Here is a 27,132-nt window from a genome sequence, read left to right as displayed (position 1 = left end):
GTGTGTTTTTCCCATTTCTTAGTTGAAAACATTCCTGGGGAGAAGCTCAGCATATTAAGCTGAATGTAGAGTGGGCACCCCAGATATTTTAAGGAACAAAGCATAAGAATCGAATGATGGTTTTCCTATGGGGAGAGACACCCATCGACCATGACTGTCTTGCGGATCTTTCTCTTCCTGTAGTGGGACCTCCCTTCGGGAGTGTACTCTATGAGTTTGTGGGGAAGACAGCTCCCTTCCTGGTGCTAGCTGCCTTGGTGCTCTTGGATGGAGGTAGGTGGCTCTGGCCTTGGACTCTGCAATGGCATGGGCTCAGGCCACATCTGCTTTCCAGAAGGCTCATCCTGTGTTTTCCCTTGTAGCCATTCAGCTCTTTGTGCTGCAGCCATCCCGAGTGCAGCCAGAGGTGAGCAGCTGGGAGGTGAGGGCCCAAGATTGGCTCAGGTAACTCTTTCTAACTCCCTGTTTTTGCCTCACAGAGTCAGAAAGGTACACCTCTAACGACATTGCTGAAGGACCCATACATCCTCATCGCTGCAGGTGGGGGCTCCTGAATTCTTGAAGTTAAGGGTAGTTCTAAGGGGATAGGTGAAAAGACATGGTCAGAGACATGAGATGTCCTGTATCATTCTCTCTTGTTTCTTGCCCTTGTTGTAAAGGCCATCACTACTTGGCCTTGAACTTTCTGGAAGGACCAGAAAGAACTTTCAGATGTCTCGGGTGGGTGTTTGGCCTGTGGGAGTTGGGACTGAGAACCGAGCCCTAGAGGACATCTCTGCTTGCAGAGCCAGAGTCATGACTTTAACTTGGGGTCTAGATGGACTAAAAGAAAACTTTGGAGTTCCATGGCTCTGTCCCAGAGGAGGCAGTTCACTTCCCTGCTGGGCCTCGGCCTCTTTTCCCAGTGCCTAGATACAAGGCCGAGAGTAGCTCTAGTGCCAGGCAGGGAACGGACCTGGCTTCCTGTCGTGCGCGCGCACACAAGCCTGCAGAGTAGCTCAACCCTGGAGGGGAAGATTTGTCTAAGCAGGGCTCCCAGACTACAGGAAAGCTGTAAAAGTATCTGAGACGACTGGGTCTCGCCTTCCGTACATTTGTATTCAGACCTTTTCAGGGCTCCAAGTTGGGGCTGCTGATGTCGCTCAGTGGATAGAGCTTATGTGCTGCACACAAATCCTGGGTTCATTCCCCAAATCTCGGTAAAAGGTAGGAAAAACCAGCCTAGGCTACACAACACTGTGTCAATAAAAAAATAAAATAAAATAATCAATCAAAGCTCCGGGCTGTTCTTGTTGAACCCTCCTGCTGTGGGATTTAGCCAGGGCAGCACACAGGCTAAAGTCTGGGAAGCTAGTGCCCCAACCTCTTCATGCACTGGGCTCTACAGGTGCAAGGAAAAGTCTAGAGCCAAAAGAGCTGGGAAATAGGGGTGTGGGAGGGTGGGGTTGTAACCCCCTGAACTTTGAGCACATTTGGGCCAAGCAGTGTACCCTAGGCCCTTCCTGCTTCTTGGAACCTCAGTGATGCGAAGACAATCAAAGATATACCCAATGCTATTAGACCAGCCATTTTCTGTGTTACCGGGGGTGGTGGTGGTGGAGTTAGGAGTGAGGCAAATGGGAAGAGAGTCCAATCACTCACATGTTCCGCTGTTAAATGTCACCAGGAATGAAGCACGCACACTGTCATCATCATGATTGCACAGCTTTCTTAGAATTTGTTTTAGCAAACTGCAGGCTCTGCAGAGCCCAGCACAGGAAGCTCCTAGAATGATGGAGGACCATTCTGTGTGTCCCTTTTCTAGATGGTTCTATATTTAAAGAGTTTGGTTAGCAGATCAATGATGAAGATTTATATGGATGCTCTATATGTATATGGCTAAAAAACAAAAAAAAAACACTCCCCAGCATGTTTGTATGGGGTGTACCATGACACCTTAAGAATTCTGAAAAATATCCATCCATTGTGCAATAAAAACCACTTACAAGAGTGTGGTCTGTTAGTTTCCTGGCTGCTGGTTGCTTCATGCAACCTTTCTTCCTTAGTAAATCGGAATGCTTTTTCTTCATTTGTAAGGTGGATGGGTTTAAGCCAAAAGAGCTTGTTTTCTCCCTCCAGTTACAGACTGGATGACTTGGGACTGGTCTTGTATAAAACTAAACATTCCTTGCCATCCTCTTGGCTTGTTGTTTAGCTTCTAGTCCTATGGGAGAGAGTCTTTGAGCTGGGACACACAGGGTCTGCGTTTTAAGTGAGCGAAGACACTCAGTATGAAGGCCCAAGCACACTAACACTCTTCCTCCTACACAGGCTCCATCTGCTTTGCAAACATGGGGATAGCCATGCTGGAGCCTGCCCTGCCCATCTGGATGATGGAGACCATGTGTTCCCGAAAGTGGCAGCTGGGTAAGGACCAGGGTGGGTTCCATCTGTGTGCCTGCCCCACCAAACCACCCACAGCAAGGCGATGAGGTGACCACTTCTGTTTGCCTCTTCGTGGAGTCTGTGCCTGAAGTGGACTCAGAGTCGGTTTCAGCTCCAGGTTTTCTTTTGTTTTTAATCATTCCCGACAGAGACTTCAAGTGAAAGGGCAAAGTACAATTAGATATTGAGGATGGAGAGGAAATACATTAATCTTGTTACAAGGCATTGTTAGAATTGTTATATTTCATTGTTATGTTAGTCTCTTCATGTCTGCTTTATAAAATATATATTATCATAGGTCCATACATATAGAGTTTGGTACTATCTCCAGCCTCAGACATCTACTGAGATCTTGGAATGTATCTTCCACAGTTTCTGGGAGACTCGCACTGACATTCTTCAGTGGGCTGGCATTTACTATTGATATTACTGTGACTGCGGTTATTGTCTCCAAGTTGAACTCTGTGTCGAACTATGATTATCTTTTTTCCTTGAGTTAGTCATTGCCTTGTCCTTCTCTTAGTTTTCTGTGTAGCGTCTATGAATGTATTCCTTGGGTCTCTGGCAGAGATGAATGATGCTCCCGGGGTGTGCTTGCAGCTATCATCTGAACAGAGCTTTCTGTGGTTTTGCTCACTGTGGACATTTGTCCTAACTCTCCAATCTGACGTGGCACAGTCTAGGTCACACAGGGACTTCATCATCTTGGTATCTGCTTTGACTCCCTCTCTTTGCCCTTCTGCCCTGTGCAGACATTTGAACACATGTGTGCATGTGAAGGCAAGAGGTCAGTGCCACGGAGATAGAGCTGCTCTCTGAGCTCAGAGCTCGTCGGGTCAGCTGGGCTGGCTCCACCTTCCCAGCGCTAGGATTTCAGGTGTAACCCACCACGCCCACCTTTTTGTGTGGATCCTGGTGACTGAGTTCAGAACCTCGTGCTTGTGCACTAAGTACCCTATGGCTTGATCCATGACCCCACCCCAGTGATATGTATTTTCAAGCAGCCCCTATTGAAGGGTGTGATAGTTTATTTTGCCACTGATCCATATCACAGAATGTGCACGCCTCTCACTCATGTCGACACATATCTGTAGAGCGCCTTCCCAAAGTCAAGCTACTGTTTTCATCCCTGGTGTGCTTTTTTTTTTTTTCCAGTAACATGAGTACTAGAATCAAATAGGTAGGAATGGAATGGAGCCTCTTTTCATAGATTTAATTTTGTGTGTGTGTGTGTGTATGTGTGTGTGTGTGTGTATGTATGTGTGTGTGTGTGTGTGTGTGTGTTTGAGGGGGAGAGAGAGAGAGAGAGAGAGAGAGAGAGAGAGAGAGAGAGAGAGAGAGATATCTATGTAACCCGCACTGGCCTTAAATTCTTGATCCTCCTGCCTTCTGCTGATTACCAGGATCAGAGATGTGTACCACACTTGGCTAGTGCAAAGTTCTAGCTGATATTCCCTATTAATTTTTGTATAGAATTGTTTACCCTTTTCTTACTGATTAAGTGTTTTTATATCTCTTATGAGAAATTTTGCAAACAGTGCCCCCACTTTGCTGTGTCCTCTTACTTTACAGATGATGCTTTACCTCTCAGAACATTTAAAACAATGCTTGTCAGATGTCGTTGTCTAGCTCAGAGAGGTGGTTTCTTTGCCAAGATCATTTAGAAATTAAGTAGCCAGTTTTCCTTTAATGAATTTACATTTTTTCCTTAAAATGCTAGGTTTGCATGGAATTAATTTTGCTGTAATTTTTAGAAGGAGGTGTGATTTTTTTACATTTTTTCCTCTGCGACCAACCATCATCCCTGGGCCATGTCTTTAGGGGTGTCTCTCCATTTCTCTCTGAATGGCCATGTGTTCTTAGGCCCGTGCCTGGATTCTCTCTTCTCTTTCACAGATCTGCCATTGTCCCTGTGTCATGAACCCCTCTTGAATCACTGTACCTTTAGAGCATTCTCAAAAGCTAGTCCCCATCCATTAAGAATTTATTATCTGTCTTAGAGATTTATTTTCATAATTCCCTCAACTCACATGGATAACTTCATATAGAGATGCTTAGTTCTGATTTCATTATACCAACTCTACGTGTGTGCATGTGTGTGTATGCGCACACTCATGCATGCACGTGTATGAATTCACACACACACACACACACACACACAGAGGCCATAGTGCACTTGAGAAGGTTAGGGGACAGCTTGCCTCCTTCCACCATGTAGATTTATGGGATCAAACTCAGGCCATCAGGCTTGGCAGCACATGCCTTTAGCCACTGGGCCATCTATGCAGTACTTGGTTCTGACTTCAGTGGACATTTTCTGTATCCTCAGCCTTTCTTCAGGTACCTTTACTGCCTGTCAGACATCCATCCCTCAACCCAACCCTCCCGTTGCCCTTGCTTTGCTTGCCTCAGGACACTTGTCTCAACAAAGTACCAGCCCCTTCAGGTTCTGTACTAAATGCTTGTATCCGTCCATCAAGCAGTCCCTAAAAGTCTTCAAACAACCCAGGGTGGAGTAAGGGTGTGGAGGATCTCCTAGCAGGTGGGAGGTTTCTTTTTGGGAAAGATGGCCTGGATTCTGCTCATGATAATGGCTTGTGAATATACTGAAGACTACCCAACTGGAAACATAAGACACAGACAACCTGTTTTTTAGGGAAGGAAGGATTCTTGGAGCTAAACTAATTACATTGAAGCTGTAATTCTGACCTTCCTGGTCGGGACAGAAGAGGAAGTCCAAGGGAGCTTCAGGCTCCTGGAGGAAGCCACTGCTAGGTGTTCTTTTTCCCACTCAATAGTGAACAGGCAAAAGATAGTGACACTCCTGCCTTGTGTGGAGATTATAGCCAACACCTTTGGAAGATTCTGACTTCTCCTTCCCTTCGGTCCTTGGCACCCTGCATCTCGGGTGTCCTCAGGACCATTTATCCACTTGGAGACTGCATGGTTTTGTCAAACACCAGGCATTTCCTTCCCATTTCAGCTGAGAAGCTTTCCGACGTTGTCAGTGTCTCCACTTATCTGGCTTATGACTCTAATTGAATGTGTCCTGGCCATGTGCTGGGCACTTAGGCTGCTCTGCTCATGTCCACTCCAGACAGAGCCTGAGGCTTTCTTTTTAAAAAGTCTTTAAGGTCAGCCAGGAGCCCCAGGACCACATGAGATAGAGTTCAGGCTCTGTTGATGTCAGCGAAAGATCATTTCCTGCAGGCTTGTCATTTGTGTAGTGTTTAGCTGACCTACACTGCACATTTCTGCCTGAGGCTTTACCTGCCATTCACGTCAAAGATATGTTTGTCTGTCTGGAGGGAATTTAATTTTAGCTCTTGCCTCAGCTTCAGTGTGAGAGGAAAGATCCTCTTAGTGGTCTCCATAGCTCCTGCAACCACCATGACCTTGAACAAAGGTACCATGGATAAGTAGTGTGGAGTATATTGTGTCTGGAGCCAGTGGCCCTTGTCCTGGAGCTGCGTCAGAAATCTGTCTGCTGGTGGCCAAAGATTTGTGCTATTTCCCTGTCATCTTTAGAGAAAGACTGTGTCTTAGGATTTCATTGCTGTGAAGGGACACCTACCAAGTTAACTCTTATACAAGAAAACATTTCATTGGGACTGGCTTATAGTTTCAGTGGTTAGGTCTATTATCATCATAGCAGGAAGCAAGGCAGCATTCAGGCAGGCATCGTGCTGGAGACGGAGCTGAGAGTTCTACATCTTGATCAGATAGCAGCAAGGAGAGACTACCTATTCTGCAGTGGGTGGAGCTTAAGCTTAGGGCCTCAAAGCCCACCCCTACAGTGACATGCTTCCTCCAACAAGACCACACCTACTCCAATGAGGACACACCTCCCAAAAGTGCCATTCCCTGGGCCAAGCATATTCAAGCCACCACAGACTGGAAGTCAGAGCCAAGCAGTCCTATTAGCTATGTGAGTGACATATGATTGCTTTCATGAAAAAGTTTTGGCTGTCGCTTTAGGGAAGGAAGAGATGGCAGATGCTCCTGTTCCAGAGGCATTGGTTTGAATCTGTTCCCAGCACCTCCTCTATCACATGTTGAACAGGTCTTAAGTTGGAGCTGTTGAGTTGAGGAATCTGTTGTGACCTTTTTACATCAAACTCAAAGGCAAATGATTCTTTTGGACAGCTTTGTGCTTGGGAAGAGAGTTCAGGGTGAGGTCTAACCCCCAAAAGGAAACAACCCTGGTTAATAGCCCCCAGACAAGGCTAGAACCAAACTCTTCTTGCTGGTTATTCTGGAATGTCTGTTTTGAACATGATATGATGATACAGAAGGGAGGGAGGGACATGGGTTTGCCAGGCAGGGAGTCCATCCAGTCCTAGTCAGTTGTGACTTTATAGGACATCCTGTGCTAGCCTGGTAAACAGATATGGAACACATGGATTCCTGACCACCAGTGGTTCTCAGAAACCAGGACTTGAGCCAGCAGGCTTCTCTTGGGTCAGGGCAACATGGGCCTACTGTCTCACTCTAGTTTCAGGATCAGCCATGAGAAACAATCAGACAAGGATCACTTGAGGCCCAGAAGAATTTCCTACTTGCTCCTCAGGCCAAATGTCCAGTATCAACTTCTTTGATGCCGCATGGTAGCACAAGGCTTTCCCTGCTTAGCTGCTCAGAGCTGAGGTGTGCTAGCCCCTGTGGTGGATTTTTCTGGTGTGACAGAAGATGGGAGCATGTGGAGACTCCTGTCAGAGTGACATGCATGGCACTGGATGCTGTGTATAGGCCAGGTGAAACCAATTCATTCAGGTGAGGAGAGTTCTAGAATGAATTGTCACTCTTGCTGATGATAGAAATTTGTGAGGTATAAAGCCAGCTGCCACCTGTGACGTCCCTGTGAAAACCTGTTTTTAAGGAACAGTGTTATCGCTCCAGACACCTAGATCAGACTGGCCTTTAAATCACTGAGCTATTCTTTACTTTGCCTTCGGAGTGTTGGCATTACAGGCATTCACTACCACATCCACCTAAAATCTTTTTCTTTTGATGGCCAGCCATGCTTTGGGGCACCTTGTGCCTGCCACAGAGCTAAGCTATGGGAAAACAAAGGTAGTTCCTGCTTGCTGGGTACTCTTTGTTTATAGTGTGGAGAAGGCCAGCAGGTCAGGGAAGAGATGGGGACATGGGATTTGCATGGAGTCATGTCACTGAAATTAGTCTGGAAAAGCTGTTCTCAGCCAAATGATATAATGTGCCATCCGAGACTCACATCCAACCAGAGAATACAGAACAAGAGCAATGGCTTTTCATGATGCTTTAAAATGATTTGAACCTTGCTACGTTAGGTAGCAAGTTTTAAGTTCAAGCAAATACCTTGTGCATTTTTGCTTGAAAATCATGATGCAGTTTGTCAGTGTAGAGGCCTTGCTTCCATGGGAAACAAGGTCACCACGTTTCTCGATCTTGTGTGAGACTGGCACCTTCTGTCAAGTTGAGAAGGTAAAGCTGCTCACTGGCTTTTAAGGAGTCTGTGTATGTCCCACTTGGGGTTCTAGATCAAGCAGGATATATTAGAATCCTTGGATCCTAGCTGGGCCCTCTGAGATATCTTCTATGACTAGCATCATCAACGGCTGTCTGTGGGCCAAGATCAAGTGGATTATTTGATTGACTGGTACAGTCAGCAATGAGATAAATGAGGATTTTGGTTTTGCTCTTTAACATTTAACATCTCTTCTTAATGAAATAATACTAAAAAAAAGTCATGTAGAAATCTGTTTCATCATTTCTACAAAGAATCGCCTCTAACATCAGGACTGCAGTCCTTCAGGGCAGTGATGTTAGTGGCAGCTACCTTGTCATATGGGATCTGGTCCTCAGTTCCCATAGAACATTCCTTTCAGTTTTGCTTCTCTGACCCGGAGGCCATGGCTGTTTATCCTGCTGCTATTTTTCTCACAGTTTGCATTTATATCCCCATGGACTTTGGTTCCAACTGATCCTGAGGGCAAAGTCAACACAGTTTCTATTTCCAAGTCCAACCTGGTCTGCAGAGGGTGGGCCAGGATTTAATACTGCCTGCTTTGGACAATATGACCAGCTGCAGGTTCAGGGTTCTCGGAACAGTATCTTATGTTCTCAGAACGCTACGTCACAAATCAAACACCATCTTATTCTTTCCTTCAACAACACCATGGTGACAGGACCCATGTTGTCTTTCTTTGGTGCAGGCTGTTGTTGTACTGGGCACATGGCTGTCAGTAAATATTTGCTAGATCAGATTACACTGAATGACTAACTGTTTGGCTTCTGCACATTGCTAGGTGTGATAGAAATACTCCTAGCTAGTTCTGGCATGATTTTGTTTTGTATTTTGATCATAGAATCCATTAACCTGATATTCCTATTATGTTAGAGGCTCAGGGTCTGACAGCGTCTCACACGGTTTACTGGCTTAGTGTCTCATTCTTAAACAGACATACCCATGCTTGCCCATTCCAGAACTTATTGACCATCCACCATGCATAGCTAGCTGGAATACACAGAGACAGATGATTGAGAACAATATGGCTCTTAATATTTAAGAGCAAAGCTTGGAATTAAGTCTAGTATATCTAATTTCAAGGAAACCATGAAATTGAAAAGTAGTCTCTTGTCAAGAGATCATCCCAGTGACAGGCAGTGGAGTCTAGATGTACACCGTTCCCCTGTGCACACATATAGCTTGCCTTGATGGATCTTTTGTTCAGCACTGGCCATGTTCAAGCAACTTCTGTCCTTGTCGGCTGAAAATGGCTCCTACTGCATTGTCTCCTCTTGGAGAGCCATTAATTCCTGGACAAGAAGTATCTGTCAGTCATATTTTACCATGAAAAATGAGCAAGTAGTTTTTTTTAAGATAGTAAGATTTCACAGTTGAGAAAAGCAGAGTGTGGAGCCAAAGGTGTAATGCAGTCATGCTTGTGTGACAGAGCCTTGTGTGCATACATACGTGCGTGTAAACTTACAAGGAAAAGTAACTGTAGTCTTTGAATAGTTCCAATGGCCTTCTTTCTTTTGGTCCAAGTTTTCTCTAATTCTTTCTTGCACTGGCTGTGCCACGTGTGAAAAATTGCGGAGGTGATCGGGACACCTATGTGAATGCCCAGACCGGATGGGTGACCATCGCTAGGCCCCCATGGCTGAGGATTGTCTCTCCAGGTCCACCTGTAATGGTGCCATCAGACTCAGATGGAAATGAGATGCAGTCATTGACAGAGAAATGGTTTCCATTTCTGGAGCATCTAGGCAGCTTTCTGGGATGGATAAGCCACGTGGGGTCCAGACTAAAACCGGATATTAGCTGCTCGGGTGCAGGCCCCAGACTTCCTTTCATCTTCTTGAATCAGCACCGTGGTGTCTGTGATTATTAGTTTTTCTGGTGTGTGACTCCCACAGCACTGATAAGGTGTCCTTTTCATAAATCCACAGGCGTTGCTTTCCTGCCAGCGAGCATCTCTTATCTCATTGGAACCAATATTTTTGGGATACTTGCACACAAAATGGGAAGGTAAGATTAAATAAAAGCATCCAATTATTATGAGAATGATGTGGTTCTTTGAAGAAATTCAGTGTTTCTGTCTTAGCTATTACAAGTAACTGTTGTGATTTTCACTGAAGGTGTCTTGGGAAACACAGTGTGAGTGTTCATTTATTGATGAGTCCTCTCTTTGATAGGTGGCTGTGTGCTCTTCTGGGAATGGTAATTGTTGGAATCAGCATTATATGTGTGAGTAAAAGATTGACCCTGACAGGTGGTTGCGGGGTGGGAGTGTGTAGGACAGAAGCTCTTGTCTTGGGTGAGACTCAAGCCATGTTTTAAAACCATTTGAGTTTCTTAATAATTTGGTTTTACTGTGTCCTTCATTTTACTCCAATTTTTAAAAGTCAATTTAAGCATTTCTGAAAAGACTCCAGTGGATATATTATTTAATTTTAGGTCAGATGCTATTTAAGATATTTTATTATGTAGTTTACCAAGTTATTTTCTTACTATTACCTTATTTTTTTAAAGTTTTATTTTTTAAATTTTTTTCTTAAGGCCTCATTATGTAACTCAGGCTGACCTAGAACTCAAAACAATTTCCTTCACCTCATTCTTGCAAGTGCTGAGATTTACAGGCATGGATGACGAAACATTACAGTGTCTTAAATACTTAATGGCAACTACCCCTAACAACAGCAAGATGTTACCCCAGGATAAACATCGTTTAGTGGTCAATGTCTCCTCAGATATGGCTGTCAAAGCTGAAGGTGGATGAAGCAGTCTACGTGCAGCCATGTAATTAAGTTCACACAGCAGTCAGAGTTTGCATTTCAGGCTTTAACAGACATTTATTGGCTGGTTGCCCTGGACATCAAACCCAGGGTCTCATGCATGGTAGGCAAGTAATTGCCACTGAACACCCTCAATCAAGGTTTTTGCTTCTTTTAAAGATTAGGGTGGCAGCCCCCCTCCTTTCTCTGCTCCCATTTCTTTCAAAGGGGGATAGGTTCTTTAGGCCCAGATAAAAGATATTTTAAGGCTTTTCCCAAGTTGATTTATTAGAGTCTACATCTTTTATTTTAGCACATTAACTTCCTCTTACAGATTCCTTTTGCAAAAAATATCTATGGACTCATCGCTCCCAACTTTGGAGTTGGTTTTGCAATTGGTAAGTCACTCAGGCCCTGTACCTCAGTCTGGAACTGCCTTCTCTCTAGTGGAGATTCTCTTCATGAAGAGTGAACAGACAATAGACAGGTTCAGAGCCTGGGTTTCCAGAAGCTGCTGTGGAGGCTGCCATGAGACCAGCTAAGAACGCCCCATAGTCCAAGTCCATGAAGATGCTTGCTGGAACTCAGGTGGTATTAGCTACACAGCCATGCTCTAGCAAACACACAGCTTCCTTAATATAACACATTTGATTGAGTTCAAACTTGAGAGCAAACCTTCCCAAATGAGACTGGGGACAGACTTCCCATGTTTTGTTTTGGTCTTTTTTAAAAGAACATGCAGGCAGGTGAGGTACCTACCATGCTATGCACTTGTGCCCTGAAGGGATTTTTCACAGGCCAAGGAATATAAAACATTAGAGGAAGTTTGTACTGATGGTATTCTTTCGTTTCTCACTTATAAATCCTGATAGATCATGATCAAAGTAAAGGCCAAATCCATTAGGCCATATTGTCAGGAATTTAGTCTTTGAGTGGGATAGCAGAAAGAACGAATGGAGTATTTTATGACCTTCCAGAGGAGGTTAGGTGGCCCTGGCATCTTATGTCCCCTCATGGACCTTCACAGTAACAGTCCAGTATAATTCCGTCTTCAACTCTTTGCTTAATATCCAACTCTTATGTTTTGCTCCATCTATTCTTTCTCTACAGAAGGCTGCACAAGCCAGATGATCAGCCAATATGAGAGAGAGAGAGAGAGAGAGAGAGAGAGAGAGAGAGAGATTTCTCTTATCTACCTGCTGCTGTGTGCCAAAAGGCACTGGTTTACTATGTTCAGCCACCAAAACCACTTTCAAATCACCCCATTTAGACAGAGGAAAACAGTACTCAGGCATTACATGCTCGCTCATTTAGGATTTGCACCCAGAATTCTGACCACATGTGCTCTTTCTGGTCCATTTCCTTTCCTAGTCAAGAGAAAGCTTGTCATACTGGTGTTAGTTGTCAGTTTCACTAACTAATGAGTCATGCTCTTCAGGTTTTAATTTTCTGAGCAGGAATAGACACACTCTCACCCTTCTTTGAATTCTAATACTCTGGCCCGCTTGGGCACTTTTCTACTTGGTAACTCTCATGGTCTACAGCCTAGTGTTGGGGTGAGTAGGAAAGAGATTGGCTGAGATGTGTGTGTGTGTGTGTGTGTGTGTGTGTGTGTGTGTGTGTGTGTGTGCTAAATGGCAAGGGAAAAGCAATCAAGTAAATAGTGGATCATGAAGGCATCAGCTAGTAGGTCAAGTTCCAGTGGCCTGTAATCTACTAGATCTGAAAAGTGGTAGGTGCGCTGCCAGAGGACTGGGTACCATCCTGTTCCCTTACCCCAAAGATATGACAAGGTGAGGCCAGGGTAGCCTAACAAGGACTCAGAATCCTGAATTCCAGTCCTGTCTGAACCCTTCTGCTGACTATCCACAATGAAAGGTTTGCTGTCAGGAGTGTTGTCATGGAAAAGCATGTGACAAGGACAGAGGGAAAGAGCTGGCAATGTACTGAGTTTAGGACACAGTCACTGACATCCAGCCTGCTTCTGGTTCATACATACCACTTTTTCATACACTTATCCTTGACTATTCACAGGGATGGTGGACTCCTCCATGATGCCTATCATGGGCTACCTGGTTGACCTGCGGCACGTGTCTGTCTATGGGAGTGTATATGCCATTGCAGATGTGGCCTTTTGTATGGGGTATGCTATTGGTAAGAATGCTGGCTTTCAAGAAAACCTTTGCCTTAATGTAGTATAGATAAAACCTCCCAGAAAATACAGAAATCTTTACATTTTCTTGCAATAAGATGTTTGGAGAAAGGGCTGATTTTCTGTTTCCCCAAAGGTCCCTCTGCTGGCGGTGCCATTGCAAAGGCAATTGGCTTTCCTTGGCTCATGACAATTATTGGGATAATTGATATTGTTTTTGCTCCACTCTGCTTTTTTCTTCGAAGTCCACCTGCTAAGGAAGAAAAAATGGTAAGAAAGCCTCCATTTTTTATCATTTCACTATGGCCATCTGGATAGTTTCTGCATAGTTCAATTCTAAAATAATTTCTTCTCTTCAATAGAAACCTCCAAAGAGAAGCAGCAGCATTTCCTTTTCAGTTACTAACACAAGACAGTAACTTCTTTTATTATTGTTACTTACACAGCCATTTCTTTCAAGCCTCATGTTCATAAATTTGAAGAATAAAATTATTCTTGTACATAAATAGTATAAATCTTGTCAATCAAAGTGAACCCTGGAATAAGTCAATCTAATTGTCTATGGTTCTGGAAAGTTGTCCTGACTCCCAGGATATGGTACCAGTTACTTTTAGTCTTACTTCGTTCAGTGATAGTTGCTGTCTTGGTCCTACAGACATATAATTCTAGAAATACTTTTAAGAGTCTTTCCTGGGGCACACATGTGAGCAAATAGAACTATTTATTTTCATGACTAGAAGTGCAGCCATAGACAAGCTATAAAGAATAAGATGTTTTGTTTTTGAACAAATTCAAATTGTTGGCTCTAAATTTGAAGTGAGAGCTGTATGAGTCTTGTGCCCTTTCTAAGGTGTTTACCTTATTCAACAAAAGAGCCCACTGCTGCTGCTCATAGTCTGTCCTGGTAGCAGTGCCTCAGACTAAAAGATCAGATGCTGATATTGTTCAGCTGAAAGGAGACAGTCTGGACAGGATGAAGAAGAGCCCAGGGGATGTGGTAGTCTGTTCAGGGACAGATCTAAGAGCTTCTTTGTTGTGTTCTTTTGGAGTAGATCAGAAGTCATTTCTGTAGGTTTCCCCTCTCTCATAATGTGGATTGTGTGCACCAGGCAAAGCACTCTATTACTGAGTTACATTTCTAGCCCTCTTTTTACCTTTAAAAATGTTTTATTTTGAAACAAGTTCTCATTAAGTTGCCCAGGCTGGCCTTGAATTTACTCTGTAAGAGAACAAACAGCCCTTGAAGTTAGGATCTTCTCTTTCAGCCTCAGAAGCAGCTGGCATTACAGGCATGTACCATAAGCTCAGCACAATGGTGCTTTCTGACATTGGACACTTCTTAAAACTTTATCATTTCTTGAACTACTCTTTGAGATGGTTTTCCTCTAAAGATGGTTTTTCCCATAAAAACAGAACCAAAATTTAGATTCTATAACTTACATTTCTCTGAGGCATTTTACACTCACCTATCTATTTACTGTAATTTAGAGACGCATTGAACTCTGGCCCACTGGCTTTGTGCCCTGAACTATACAAGATAATGACAAGAGACTTCAGGGTTTCTCATGGCCGGGCTCCTAGGAAAGGAGGCAGATGCCTTGGAGGTCCTTGGGTGGAAGCACCTCCCTTTCCTTCTCTGACTTCCTACTCCAGCCTGGTTGTGTGCATCACTGCTGCATTACTGTTTGGCTGACCTGAACCCATATCCCTCAGAGGCAGATAGACTCTCAGCACAGCACTGGAAAGCTATCCTTTTATAGCCATATTATCAATAATTTAATTAAGGCTGAATGAAGGTTATTCCCAAACCTTTTTGACCAGAGAAATTGAATTACCAGTAAATGTTTCTGTCACCCAGGAGACCATTATAAACTCTTAGGGCTGGTGAAGGGCTGGCATGGGCCTGGGGGCAGCTATATTGTCTCCCCACAGAGGACTATGCAATTCTCAGTTTTCTCCATTGCATTTGGAAACGATGACACTTCACAATACTGTAAGAGTTAAAAGAGAGTCCAAGCAGTAACCCAGTAAATGAGTCACCCACACATCCTTCCTGCTTTATCTAAAGTACTAGACGATTATGTCCACCCAGTAGCCCCCAAGCATCTTTACTCTTTAAGGTAAGAGATTCCTTATGCTAGCAAGACTCTGCTGGGTGAACATTGCCTACCAAGACAGCAGATGTTAGTGACTGTTGTATTATCTGCTGGGTGACAGCATCAGGTAGTAGAGGAAATGAAAGAGGTCAGATGACTAGCTGAGATGGTAGTCAGCTGCCACAATGTTTTGAAAAATGATGGTAGAAAACCAGTCTTTCTTCTTCATGTAAGCCACTGCTTTAGTTCATTAAAATAAAACAAAAACAAATAAATAAAAAATGAAGGAAGTAGAGGAAAGAACCCTGGAAGGCAAAGAATGACCGGTTTACAGAAAGTCACTTTACTATAAAATGTCACAATCCTTAAACAGGGCCTGTTGAGATAAATTAGTAAATCTTGAGGTGTGCATTTCTCTGCCTATAATTGATGCCCATAATTGGAGAAATGCCATTTAACTGGCACAGTGGTGACAATTGAGGTGGCACCCAGCAGCTGATGCTTGTTTGTTATGCAAGCAGAGATGTGGGTGGAAGCCGATAGCCTCTAATGATAAAGGTGCATGAGGCAGGATGTCTGCCTTAAGGAAGAATCAGCACTCACATGAGAAACACCAGAACAGTACAAGCACTGAGGTAGAACTTCATCAGCCATCTTACATAGGAAACATGAGGGGCATTCCTGGTGACAGGGTCCTCACCCTGCTGCTGTGTGAAGGAAAGTGGTTTATGTTTTCTGGAGTATGAGTCACAGTTGGTAATGAACTCTTGGTGACCTATGCAATGGTGTTTTCTGTATTGTAAGTCACAGCTAGCTGTGAACTGCTTTTCTTCTGGTCAGATTTCTTTTTAAAATAATGTTACTGATAAAGGCAAAGGAAACATTCTTAGAGGAAGGCATATTGACACTGCCATTTGAGGAACAATGCTCCCTGAGACATTGACACAGCCACTGGCCTCTCAAAATACCCAGGTGAGAACAGAAGCATTCTAAGATAGGTTTTGCTTTTTAAAGGTTTAAATAATTAACTTTCGTGAAGCCAGGGCATTTTGGTCTTACTAAGTTTCTGTTGCCAAGGCAAGAAAGAAGGTGATCTGTGGATAGCATACTCCTATAAGTGTGGCTATATAAAGTCCTTCTAGCTTAGACCCCAGTTCAATGATGAGCCAGGTCAATAGAAAAAAGTACTTGCCTCAAGACGATCTGTGTTCAGACCCCCAGCTCCTATGTAAATGTCAAGCAGGTGTGGTGGTCCACCTATAGTCTCAGCAAGGAAGGACGAGACAGAAGATTCCTGGAGCAAGCTGACTGTAGTAGCCAAATTGGCTAGCTCTGGGTTCAAGTGAGACCCTTCCTCAATATATAAAGTATTGGTCAACCTCTGGCCTGTACACGTACACACACACACACACACACACTCTCTCTCTCTCTCATACCACCTCATCACACATAAAATACATCAAAAGGACTCATTCTTGGGGGTCATGGGCTGGGTAAAGATGGAGCAGCTGTGGCAAGAATATAGTGTACATCATAATCTACTTGTAGACACCTGTTCCTTTTCCAGGTACTTACATAGTGAATTGCTGTTTTTGTTGTTTTTTCTAGTTGTTAAAAAGAGCAGAGCTTTTCTACCAGGATGCATGTCTTCTCACATCTGAGATTGTTGAGCCTACTCTCTATGTGCATTTACTGTCTCACTAACCCAGCACTGACTTTTTTTTTTTTTTAACTTTTCAATGTCATTTGATCTGGTATTTTTACTACCCTGGAATACTACCTCTGTGTACGGTGATGGGAGCTAGGTATTTAGCAGGGGACTGGCTTTGACTTTGGTGCCAGTCACTCCTCTTTCCAGTTCTGCTCTACAGCAGTATGTAGAGAGCTAGCATGAATTCCCTGCCTGCCTCGTGGGCCACTGGGTACTTGTCTTCCATGCACTTGCCTTACCTGCTCAGGGCTGTGTGCCTCTTTTTTCATGGCACGCCATCTAACTTACTGAACCATTTAGAGCTTTAAGTAAAACTAACAGCTTTTGGGAGATGCTTACAAGGCAAACATTTTCTTTACCCATTATGCTATCTCACTGAGTGAGTCTTATCACATCTGGAGGACAAGAGCTGAGAATAACTAGCAGACATCAACAGACTGTCACAGGCAGTATCAGAACATTTTAATCCGTTCAGATTTGCAGACTGCACAGAAAGAAAAATTTTGCTGGATTCCGATGTGTTGCAGGATTTTCCCTGTCCAATTACATTACTCCAGAGAAGGTCTGTGATTGGACAGGGAAAAGGGGAGCAGAGCTAAGGGTTGTAGAGAGAGGGAGTGTCCCAGAGGGGAGAAGAACCACGGCTGCAGATGTGAACCTGCATGGCAATTACTGGCCACAAGGAACTTAAGTTTTCACAAGGTTAGAAATGTTGGGATAAAGCTTTTATCATCAATTGACTCTAATATTATTGTATTGACATCTTGTAAATTGCGATATTATACATAAATCTGATTCATTAATTAAGCCTTGAGAGTCTTGATTCTACCGGGTAATAGGTGGTGAGATGGCTGACCCCGGGGTGCGTGGGGCATTGCGTGGTAGCGAGAGGAACTTGGGATCTCCCCAAGAGAGATGGCAGGCAGAGGGACCGCCGAGTGAGATGCACTGGGCAGGAGCCCTGTGGCCCTGCATGAGGGAATGTGCTGGCCTTCTTTTTTTAATATTTCCCCACAACACTGATGAAGGAGGAAAACTGCCCAGCGATACCTAACTCATTTGGTTTGCACATGCCTCCCACTGCACTTCTCTAGCTGCTCTGGGATGTGTAAAAAGTACAGTCTGTCCTGAGGCTGCCTGGGTTTCTTCCTCTGCACATGACACACAATTTTGCTCTCTGTACTCACCAGTTCTAGCTGTGTAGATTCAACCAAAATGAATCAAAAACCAAAAACAATTATCTACACTAATTTGTAATCACCCCTTAGCTACACTGTGCATTTACATTGTGTTCAGTACTGTGATCTAAAGTTGATTAAAATACACATGGATCTAAATTCTACATAAAGTACTTAACCATCTGCAGATTTTGATGGCCAGGGTATATATTGCTTGGTCAAGTTCTTTTCTTTTCATTTTCTTTTCTTTTTTTATTTCCCTATATATGTCTGTTAGATTGTCAGGTTCCTTAGAAATGGAGTTACCGCTGTGAGCTGCTATGTGGATATTGGGAATTGAATCTGGGTCCATTGGAAGGGGAGCCAAAGTTCTTAACCACTGACCCAGGTCCCCAGCTCTCCCCGATCAAGTTCTTTAAGCCTCTACCCATTCTTGCAACTTCCCATCTAGACTCATTGTGAAAGCTAAGGCTTTAGTCTACTTGTAGCCATGTTCTTGGCAGGGTGTCAGCTGTATTCAGATGACTGGTTAGTTAGGCACTGTCAGAAGGAATGACTGTAAGTACTTCTAGTTAAGGATGCTCTGAAATGAAAGCATCATTTTTGATTTTTTTCTTTGGCAGTTACACTTAGTTTAATTTTCAGAAATAGAAGAGGGCAGAGGAACTTTATACATACACGTGGCTATAAAGTGGGATCTAAAGGGAGATGTCTGATCATCACATTTGTGAACAAAGCACAGGGATGTTTGACCTAAGAAACTAAGGGGCCAAGGCAGAATGTGGTCTTAACATATTGTAAAACAGTCTGTGTAGAAAATAGTCTGTGTAGACAGCTATCACCAGAGCAAGGTCCATGACTAAAACTAATGGAGTGGATCCCAGTTCAGATGTCCCTATACTTCCAACAAGAGCTCTCTTCAAACACCTTCATGAAGTTCCCTGTTGTTGCAGTCTATAAAAATGGAAGTTGGATATAATAAGGTCCACAATTCCACCCTGTACAAAATTCTCAGTTTAACTTTTCTAAAACTTAACCTATCTCTGAATCACAAAACTCAATGTCTATCTCCAACAGATACAATGAAAACCTAGATGGTTTACTTCTTGCCTATTACCCAAAACTTCCAACTGCATGAAGAATGACAGACCTTCAAGGTCAAGGCATGGCAATTGCTCTGAATGACTGTTTAATAGGTTATACAGCTTTCAGAATAGTAATCCTTAACAACAGTAGGTTAAGACCACCTTATCTTTATAAAACAGGAAGTTAATGTACTTGCATTTTGCTTTCAGGCTATCCTCATGGACCACAACTGCCCCGTTAAAACAAAGATGTACACTCAGAATAATGTGCAGTCATATCCCATCGGTGATGATGAAGAATCTGAAAGTGACTGAGTCCCTCTAACGTTGCCAAATGTTTAACTGTGTAGAAGTGTTTCCAGTGAGATGACTCATGCAGAGCTGTCTTAGTCACACCATCCATTGCTGGCAAAGAGTAAAACAACCAAAGGTGATACTTTCTTTTCCATCTGGTTATGATTGACTGCCAACAGCCTTATAAAGAAAAAGCAGCTTTTCTAGGGGTTTGTATAAATAGTGTTGAAAACTTTATTTTATGTATTTGATTTTATTAATATTATACAATATATTTTGACGAAATAGGTATACTGTAAATGTATAAATATTTGAATCCAAATTTAATATAATTTTTAACTTACATTCATCAACACTTGGACAAAAGAAAAATCTTGTATTTTTTTCTGAATACTGGTAATGAGTGTTTAAAGCACACATTATCTGAGATTCTCCAACAAAAAACTAGCAGTCTGAGAAACAAAATCATGTAAGAGAGCGCATTATGTATCAACACTGAATGTGTTATTTAACTTAAAACGAATACAAATGTATTTATAAATTAAAAGCTATTCATCTTAAGTGCAAAGGACAAGAAACTTTATCAGCCATCTTTCAGACTTATTCATAAACCTTTGCTGGCATTAGTTTTCTGTTATAACTACCCACCTGGAAAGGGGTGGCTGTAAATGGTTTTCTGTGTCATATCATTGGCAGCAGTCATTAAAGCCAACAATGGGTAAAAAGTGAATGTTCTGAAAGCAGAGGAAAGAACCCAAATGCTGCTTTGTTTTATATATACTTGATGGTCTTATTGGGTGAGAATAAAACTATGCACTTTAACAGTCAAGGTTAAATATGATATGGTTTATCAAATCCAGTTCAGGTTCTGGAAAAGGAAACAAGGTTATCAAGCTGCTATAATGTGAAAAATCACATCTCTCACCTGCTTACAGGTTATCCAAGTGTTTTTCTAGAGATGTTAATTTTGAGTTGCTGTTATTTTTTAGACTCCTAAAAGTTGTTTATATCAATGTAGAAATGAATTCAAGCAAAGATGAAGAAATGAAATTGTTCATGTCTAACATGATTATGTTGAGAAAGATAATAGAGTGGTCAGGACACCTTCCCTTTCTGAAGTAGGAAAAAAAATCTACAAATGTGTATGTGTTACTGTATCATCTTGTGTGCTGGGTAGAATAATTTTTCTAAGCATGACAACGCTGATATATCTTTTCAGTGTGCCAGCTAATACTGTTAGTGAACACTATAATTGCTTTGTATGAGATTATAATCTTCAGGGATGCAAACACAGTATAGAATATGTCTAAAATAGTATCAATTCTGCAGTTCTGTAATCATTAAAAAAAAAAAAAACCAACTGTCATTTTTGTTAAGCTGAATTGTTTGTGTGACCTTGGAGATTAAGAGAACTTTAGGATACCACCACCTCAAATCTGATTGGCTATTACACATTCTTCAGAAAAGTGGCAAATTTTTCTTTTGTCTTATGAAGCTTTCTGTGGGGCCTTGGGGGATCTGAATTCTGGTGTTTGGGGGACAATTGGGTTCCTACTTACTAAACCATTGGGCAGTCATGGGTCTACAACTCTGAAAGATGGCTGCTCTTACATGAATAAAAGGTCAAGGCTTAATCTTCTCCAGGATGCCTTGTGATGTGATGTGGGAAAGGCCTTGTAGTTGTCCTTGCCCACAATACCATACACAATAACTGATCCCTGTCATTTCTGCTTTTGAGGATTCAGCCTCAGTAAAAACTACCAGCAAAGGCATGCCTGTTACTGCTCTCCAGAGAAGAGATAAAAGAAAAATTGCAGAACTACTTGCAGAGGAAAGCATAAGTTTTCTGTAAGGGGAAAGGAAAGACATTTATATGACTAATATCCTGGGTACACAAGACTGAAAATGGTGTTTTAAAAAAGACTGTGCATGTACTAGAACAAAGAACTTACAGCTTTCTGAACATTTTTTTTTTTTAAAGTAGAGGTGGCTTTTGTTTGCACTTGGTAATTCAGACACACAAATCTTAGTGAGGTAGTAGTAATGAATACTCAACTTCCTTTTGACTGCTACGTGTATCTGTGCTGGTTGCACTTTAGTGAGATTACTTAATAAATCTTCTAGAACACTGTGCCATGCCTGCCTGTATTCTTTTATAAACCATTTCATCAACATTGTTGCTGGAATAAGATACATACACTGTTTTGGCTGTAGGCATTTAATAAGCAATCTCTGTGTTTGCAGGCATCAGGCAAGCTACTCCAGGCTAGGGTAAACCATCCTCTTTGACTTCCCACTGCTTCCTTTAAATGAAATACAAGACTTGTTATACCCTATCAGTGTGGAAAAACAGTGAGTTTCCCTGGACTTTAACTCAAATGAATTGTTCTAATTGCTGTGAACAGGTAACTGTCTGATGAAGAGAATGGTAATACCTAGCCACATGACAGAACAGGCTCTAAAAGACCTAGACATAAGGATCATGTTGAATGTGATATACATAGTAGTTTCCAGGATTAGGGAGGCCTGGTTTACTCAGACCTTAAGGAGCATTAAGAGATCAAAAAGAATGAAGGCAACCCCCCTTTCCACCTTTGTTTGCCTTTTGAGGGGAAGGTAAGGAAAGCCATCACTTCAATTTAAAAATTGAAATAATATTTTAAAAAAAAATTGAAGCAATTTCAAAACTTTAGGGAACTTAAAAATTTGAACTGTACTGTCTTACTTATTAGAGCCAAGTATATTTAAAATGTGTTTATAGTTTTGTTTTGTTTTGTTTTTTTAAGGTAAACTTTACTCTCAAAGTTTTTGGCTGTTCTTAGAATGAGACACAGTAAGTTCTAGTATTATTGAATGAAGTCTGATGCTAAGAAAAACATTTACAGCTTGGCATGGTGGTACTTGCCTTTAATCCCAGCACTCTAGAAGAGAGGCAGGCAGATCTCTATTGAGTTTGAGGCCAGAGAGACTCTGTCTCAAAAACGCAACACAATAAATAAAAAAGAAATATAGCATATTATGATTACAAAATAATAGTAAAATGTTATTCATTTTGCCTAACCCAATCATTCAACTTACTAACAATGAAGAGAGTACACTTTAAATAGTTTAATTTTTCTTCTTTTCTGAGTCAGGTCTCACTATGAATAATAATCTATTTATTACTATATAGCATTAGAAGAAAATGTACATATCTGTCTCAAAAGGTAAGGAAGCAACAGTAAAAATTTGAATGCTTTTACATATTTGTTTAGTAAAAGTGGATTTATGTCTGCATGGCCAAATTATACCAGGTAATAATGCCAGACAAGAACCAATCACCTGTTTTTAGATGTCATCAAATGAAGATATTCTTATTTTTCGTGGTAGTCTTTATTATTATTTTAGCTATTGATAACATAGCATGGCAGCAAGATTACATGAGTAATGTAATATAACACAATCTTTTAAATTGAAGCCTTATACCTTACTATGCTTAAGGGTATTTGAAGTTCCTAACTGTGATGCCTCTACTGTCTCTCCCAATAGAAAAATATTGCACTACATTAAAGATATATTTTACAAACATAATTAGCAGCACTGTTGAGCTTTCCATGATTGTGGTTCTACAAAGATAAATACTTTAAAGCATGAGTAGATTCTTAGAACTAAAGCTTTGCACTATTTCTACAGCTCTTTCAAATGCATCAGTGCAGGAGCATGCTTGGGCACCAAAAAAACTTCCATGGTTTGATCCATCAGCACACCAGCCACTTACAGCCATGCCACCTTCTGAGTAGCAATGGCAAGTTATTGTTTACAAGATGAAATATGGCTATACACTGGGCAGATTGTTTCAAGCATAAGATGTGGGACACTTTAGTTTCTGGGATTTGTTGTGGAAAGTCCTTCTATTGTGGTGTTCTTTTAAATTGTGAACATGCTTAAATAAACAGTAAAAGAATGGGGGTGGGATTATACAGATATAGCCTTGCTATAAACCTGACAAAGGTAAGTCTGTGCCCCAATATTTCACTTAATAATGTGAGAGTTAGCTATTGAGTTTATGACTGGAATAACTTTTTTATATTCAACAATGTTTTCTCATGTAAGTAATATCTCTTATTTTTACAGCATTTACTGTTCAAAGCGCCTTTACAGTTGTGCTCCTGCCCTCCTCACAACAGTCCTATAAGGACTTTTGGAGCTGTGGAAGCTGCAGGACCCTTTGTGACCTGCCTGTGGCTGTACAGCTCACCAAAGAGCTTGACCTGAACCTCCTGTTGGAATTTGGGCTACAGACTGTGCAAGTCTTTTTAGTATTATACTATGCATTTTTCTGCAGCCAAAGAGCTATTCCATATATTTTAAAATTTAGTTGGTTTATGTGTTATCATAGTAGTTACCTGTAAAGGGGGAAAACACTTTTCTATTCTATAGGTATAACAAGCTTACACTTTTAAGATATAACAATAGGGGTCAAGCTCATATATTTCAGTTGTTCATTACCAGCATCCACTAGATGGGCCCAATAGCACAGCAGGCCTTCATTTTTAGCAAACTATGCACACTGTCTATTTTTAGTTTTCTTTACAATGAATGAAGATGATCTGAACTACTAAAGTGTTCAGAATGACCAACATTCCTTTAAGGCCACAAGACACCAGATGATGTAGTAAACATAGTCTGTATAATTGCCCTCCACATCATACAAACAAAGCCAGTTATCAATACAGTCATTTTCAGAATAAGTCCTGTGAGATTGTAAATGTCCTTGCACATGCTTTATTTCCTCCGGGAGAACCAAAGATGAAAAGTCATCACGACTGTCCATAACTTCCACTTAAAAGGAAAGCATCAACATTTGAAAGATATTTCAAAATCCTACTGTTTACTGTTCTTCAGTAATGAAATCTTGTTATCCTCTCTACAAAATTCTTGACCAACTGGACTTTGCATTTATTCTCTATTCAATGCAACCTCTAGTTAATCACTGTAATTTTACTATACTTCAACTGCATAAAAGCTTTAAAAATATCGCAGAAGCATTTAAGAAGCAAGCAATATATGTAAAAAAAAATTAAACTATATAAGCATAACAAATTAAAGCTGTAGGGTCTGCTTTCATTTACATTTGGCAACAACAACAAAAGCAAAATAAAATAAAACAAAAATCCCCCAAGCCCCGTATAACAAAAACATCAAGGAAGTACAGCTGACAAACCTCAAAACATAGAAGGAAGAAGACTCAAACCTGTTCCCTCAATGATTATTGTCAATTTAGGCATGCAACAAATTTGTTGTTATAACCGTGATAAAAATGAAAGATAATATTTCAGGAATCTGGACAGAATCTTATTTACCACTAATTCAAAAAACAGGAGGAAAGAAAAGAATGACAGTGAGACATCACACATACACAAAGTTAGCTTACATAATTAGAAAAGGTTAAAAATAAATTAATAAAACCCAATTCTCAGTATAAATCCAAAAAAGCCATAGCTATAAGCACAACTCCAAACAACCAATTTGATGAGCTGGTCATGTTTCTGTTGGAAACTACCTTTTCTTTCTCATACAAGCAAGTAACTATAGAAGCAGGCCAACGTGCACCAGGAGAGAACTGAACATGGCTGTACCCGTGGCACTTCAGATACATCTTGTCCCCAACCATGTGAAAGTTGAAACAGTTAGTTACACGGACTCAGACGGACCAAACAAGTCATCGGAGATGTTGCTGAATGGCTGAGAGTCTATCAACTGGCTTATCTCACTATCGAGGTCTTCTTCTGTATCATCTGTGTACTTGTTCATCTTTTTTGAGTGATGGTCTAAAGACAAGTTTTCTAACGTTTCAATATCTTCAATGCCCGCTCTGTAGTGGATCATCAGAAGTGTCAGAGCTTGTAGTCTTTCTCCTGATTTAGCCAAAGCAGCAGAAAGAACTGATTTTTTCCTTGTATCATTTGTTTCTTTTTCTTCTCTAACAAGGGAGTTATTGTGTTCTAGCTCCTGATCAATTTCATTCTGTAGCTTATCCAACATGAACTCTAGCTTCTGGATCCTCTCTTCTGTCGGCAAGCCTCTGTACAGATCACGACCAATTTCTTTAACTGCAATGAAAACACTGTCATCCAGTCCTCCTTCCTTTCTCATAAGCTTTATTCCTGCAGTGTTTCCTCGTTTGGAAGGACTGTTTGGACCACAGACCTCTGTGTCGCTGCCTTCATTGTCTGACGTATTGGGTGTGTGTTTTGGTGATGGTTCTACAAGATCTGTTCCTGGTTCAGAAAGGCGAGTTTTAGAGACTTGACGCAAATTTAGTAAACGAGAGCTAGTATTAATGATGTGCCTTGTCAATCCTGTTGTTTTATTGACTGACTTGTTAGCTTCCATCTCAACACGAGGAGGAAGGCCCAAAAGTGGGTCCTGTCCTTCCAGCCTGAGGTTTTTCAGGGTCCGGTCTATTCGCCTCTCAGTTGTTCCACAAAGAGGTGTCTCAGCTAGACACTTTTCCTGACATTTTTTATGACAAACATAAGCACAGAACATACACTGGGAAGCAGCTTTTGTCCAAACTTTTTTCTTACAGTAATCACACCAAGTTGGGTTTTGGAACTGAGTATCTTGGAAACTATGTTTATTTTCTGACAAACTCGTCTGTCCCACAAAATGCTCCTCTTTAGGGAGTGTAGAAACTTCCTCAACCAAATGGAGTTCTTTTTCTTTCTCTACATTAGGAACTATGTGGTGGTCTGGTTCTCCTTCCTTCAAATACTTGAAATGAATAGTAATGTCACCAAAACAAAATTTGTCATTGAAGCCCTTTTGCATACTCAGATTTCGTAGTGCAGTTCTAGTGACCATGGCCTTAGGTGTAGGGGGTTCCAGTCTGAACTTTGAAAGGTATTCCATGTTTGATGTAGCTAGGCATCCTAAAGCCACTTCCTCAAGTTTTAAACTAACATGCCCCAAACAGATGAGACCTCCTAACTTGAAAGGATCCCTGCACCACAGTGCAATGTTCAGGTACCTGTGGCAGGCTTCTATGTCAAACATACAAGATGCTCTGGTTCTTGACCACTTTCCTACCTTATTACGATAGAGAACCTCTGATGATTCCCACATCTGATGGTCATCTGAAGTGTCTCTAGTAGGAGCAGAACTTTCTGAAGGAAGATCTTTCACTACTTCCTGCTTTGCTGAAGACTGCTTACCTGCTGCCACATCTTCTCCTTGATCCACACTCTTCACTTGCTTCTCAGCAGGTTTATCTGCAGGAGGAGGAGGGAGAAGCACCTTGTCTGGCTTTTCTGGGGCTTCCGGGTCTGCCTGAGCTGAGGTGTCAGTGGGAGGCAGAGGCACTCTCCCCTGTGGTCGTGGGGGCACAGGTGGTTTGAAAGTGGGTCCTTGGGGTTTGGACACTTGTGCTGCTTCTGTGGCCTCTGAAGTTTTTAGAGTTGATACTTTATTTCCTTCTTTAGATGGAAGTTTTTGTGGTTGTGGGTGGATTCCTGAAATTAATTTACGATTTAAAACTGGGGATATAGCGCCAAGAGGTTTAATAGAAAGTGTTGTTGGAGTACGTTTGGGACTGTGACTCGACGGCTGTGTCTCCTCTTTCAACTCCGTTTGTACTCTGACATCACTTGCCAAGTCTTCAAATTCTGAATCTAGGTCTCTATTTTCAGTATCCACTGGCAACCCAGCAGCTTCCTCTTCATAACCTGGCTGGCAGGAGCTTGACAAGAAGCTTTCTTCCAGCTGGCCCAGACTGTCTTGCAGCACCGCCCCCTGGTTACTCTGCCCAACAGGTCTCTGGTAGTACACCAGCACTCGGTCACCAGCCTGCTTGATGAGTTTTAACACTTGCAGTGTCGACGTGATTTTCACACCTGGTTTAAGATTCAAAAGGGGAAGCATGTAAACTCAGCTACTGTTATCACCCCATGAT

The 27,132-nt window shown here is 41.8% G+C and overlaps 2 protein-coding genes across 2 annotated transcripts in view; one reads left to right on the top strand and one right to left on the bottom strand.

Moving 5' to 3' along the window:
* Positions 1–21,417, top strand: part of Slc18a2 (solute carrier family 18 member A2) — a 33,817-nt gene extending 12,400 nt beyond the window's left edge. The window contains exons 7-16 of the mRNA XM_052182542.1: positions 184–273; positions 363–406; positions 480–540; positions 2,311–2,406; positions 9,859–9,937; positions 10,105–10,156; positions 11,018–11,081; positions 12,718–12,837; positions 12,972–13,105; positions 19,116–21,417. Of these exons, the coding sequence (XP_052038502.1) occupies positions 184–273; positions 363–406; positions 480–540; positions 2,311–2,406; positions 9,859–9,937; positions 10,105–10,156; positions 11,018–11,081; positions 12,718–12,837; positions 12,972–13,105; positions 19,116–19,220 (845 nt within the window). The 3' untranslated portion in view covers positions 19,221–21,417. The remainder of the gene's footprint in view (positions 1–183; positions 274–362; positions 407–479; positions 541–2,310; positions 2,407–9,858; positions 9,938–10,104; positions 10,157–11,017; positions 11,082–12,717; positions 12,838–12,971; positions 13,106–19,115) is intronic.
* Positions 21,418–22,521: 1,104 nt separating this feature from the next.
* Positions 22,522–27,132, bottom strand: part of Pdzd8 (PDZ domain containing 8) — a 61,667-nt gene continuing 57,056 nt past the window's right edge. The window contains exon 5 of the mRNA XM_052182527.1: positions 22,522–27,073. Within this exon, the coding sequence (XP_052038487.1) occupies positions 24,873–27,073 (2,201 nt within the window). The 3' untranslated portion in view covers positions 22,522–24,872. The remainder of the gene's footprint in view (positions 27,074–27,132) is intronic.

This window comes from Apodemus sylvaticus, chromosome 1 (genome assembly GCF_947179515.1).
Source record: "Apodemus sylvaticus chromosome 1, mApoSyl1.1, whole genome shotgun sequence".
Taxonomy (NCBI): domain Eukaryota; kingdom Metazoa; phylum Chordata; class Mammalia; order Rodentia; family Muridae; genus Apodemus; species Apodemus sylvaticus.
The sequence above is the reverse complement of the archived record's forward strand: the minus strand, read 5'-3'. Positions and strand labels throughout refer to the sequence as shown.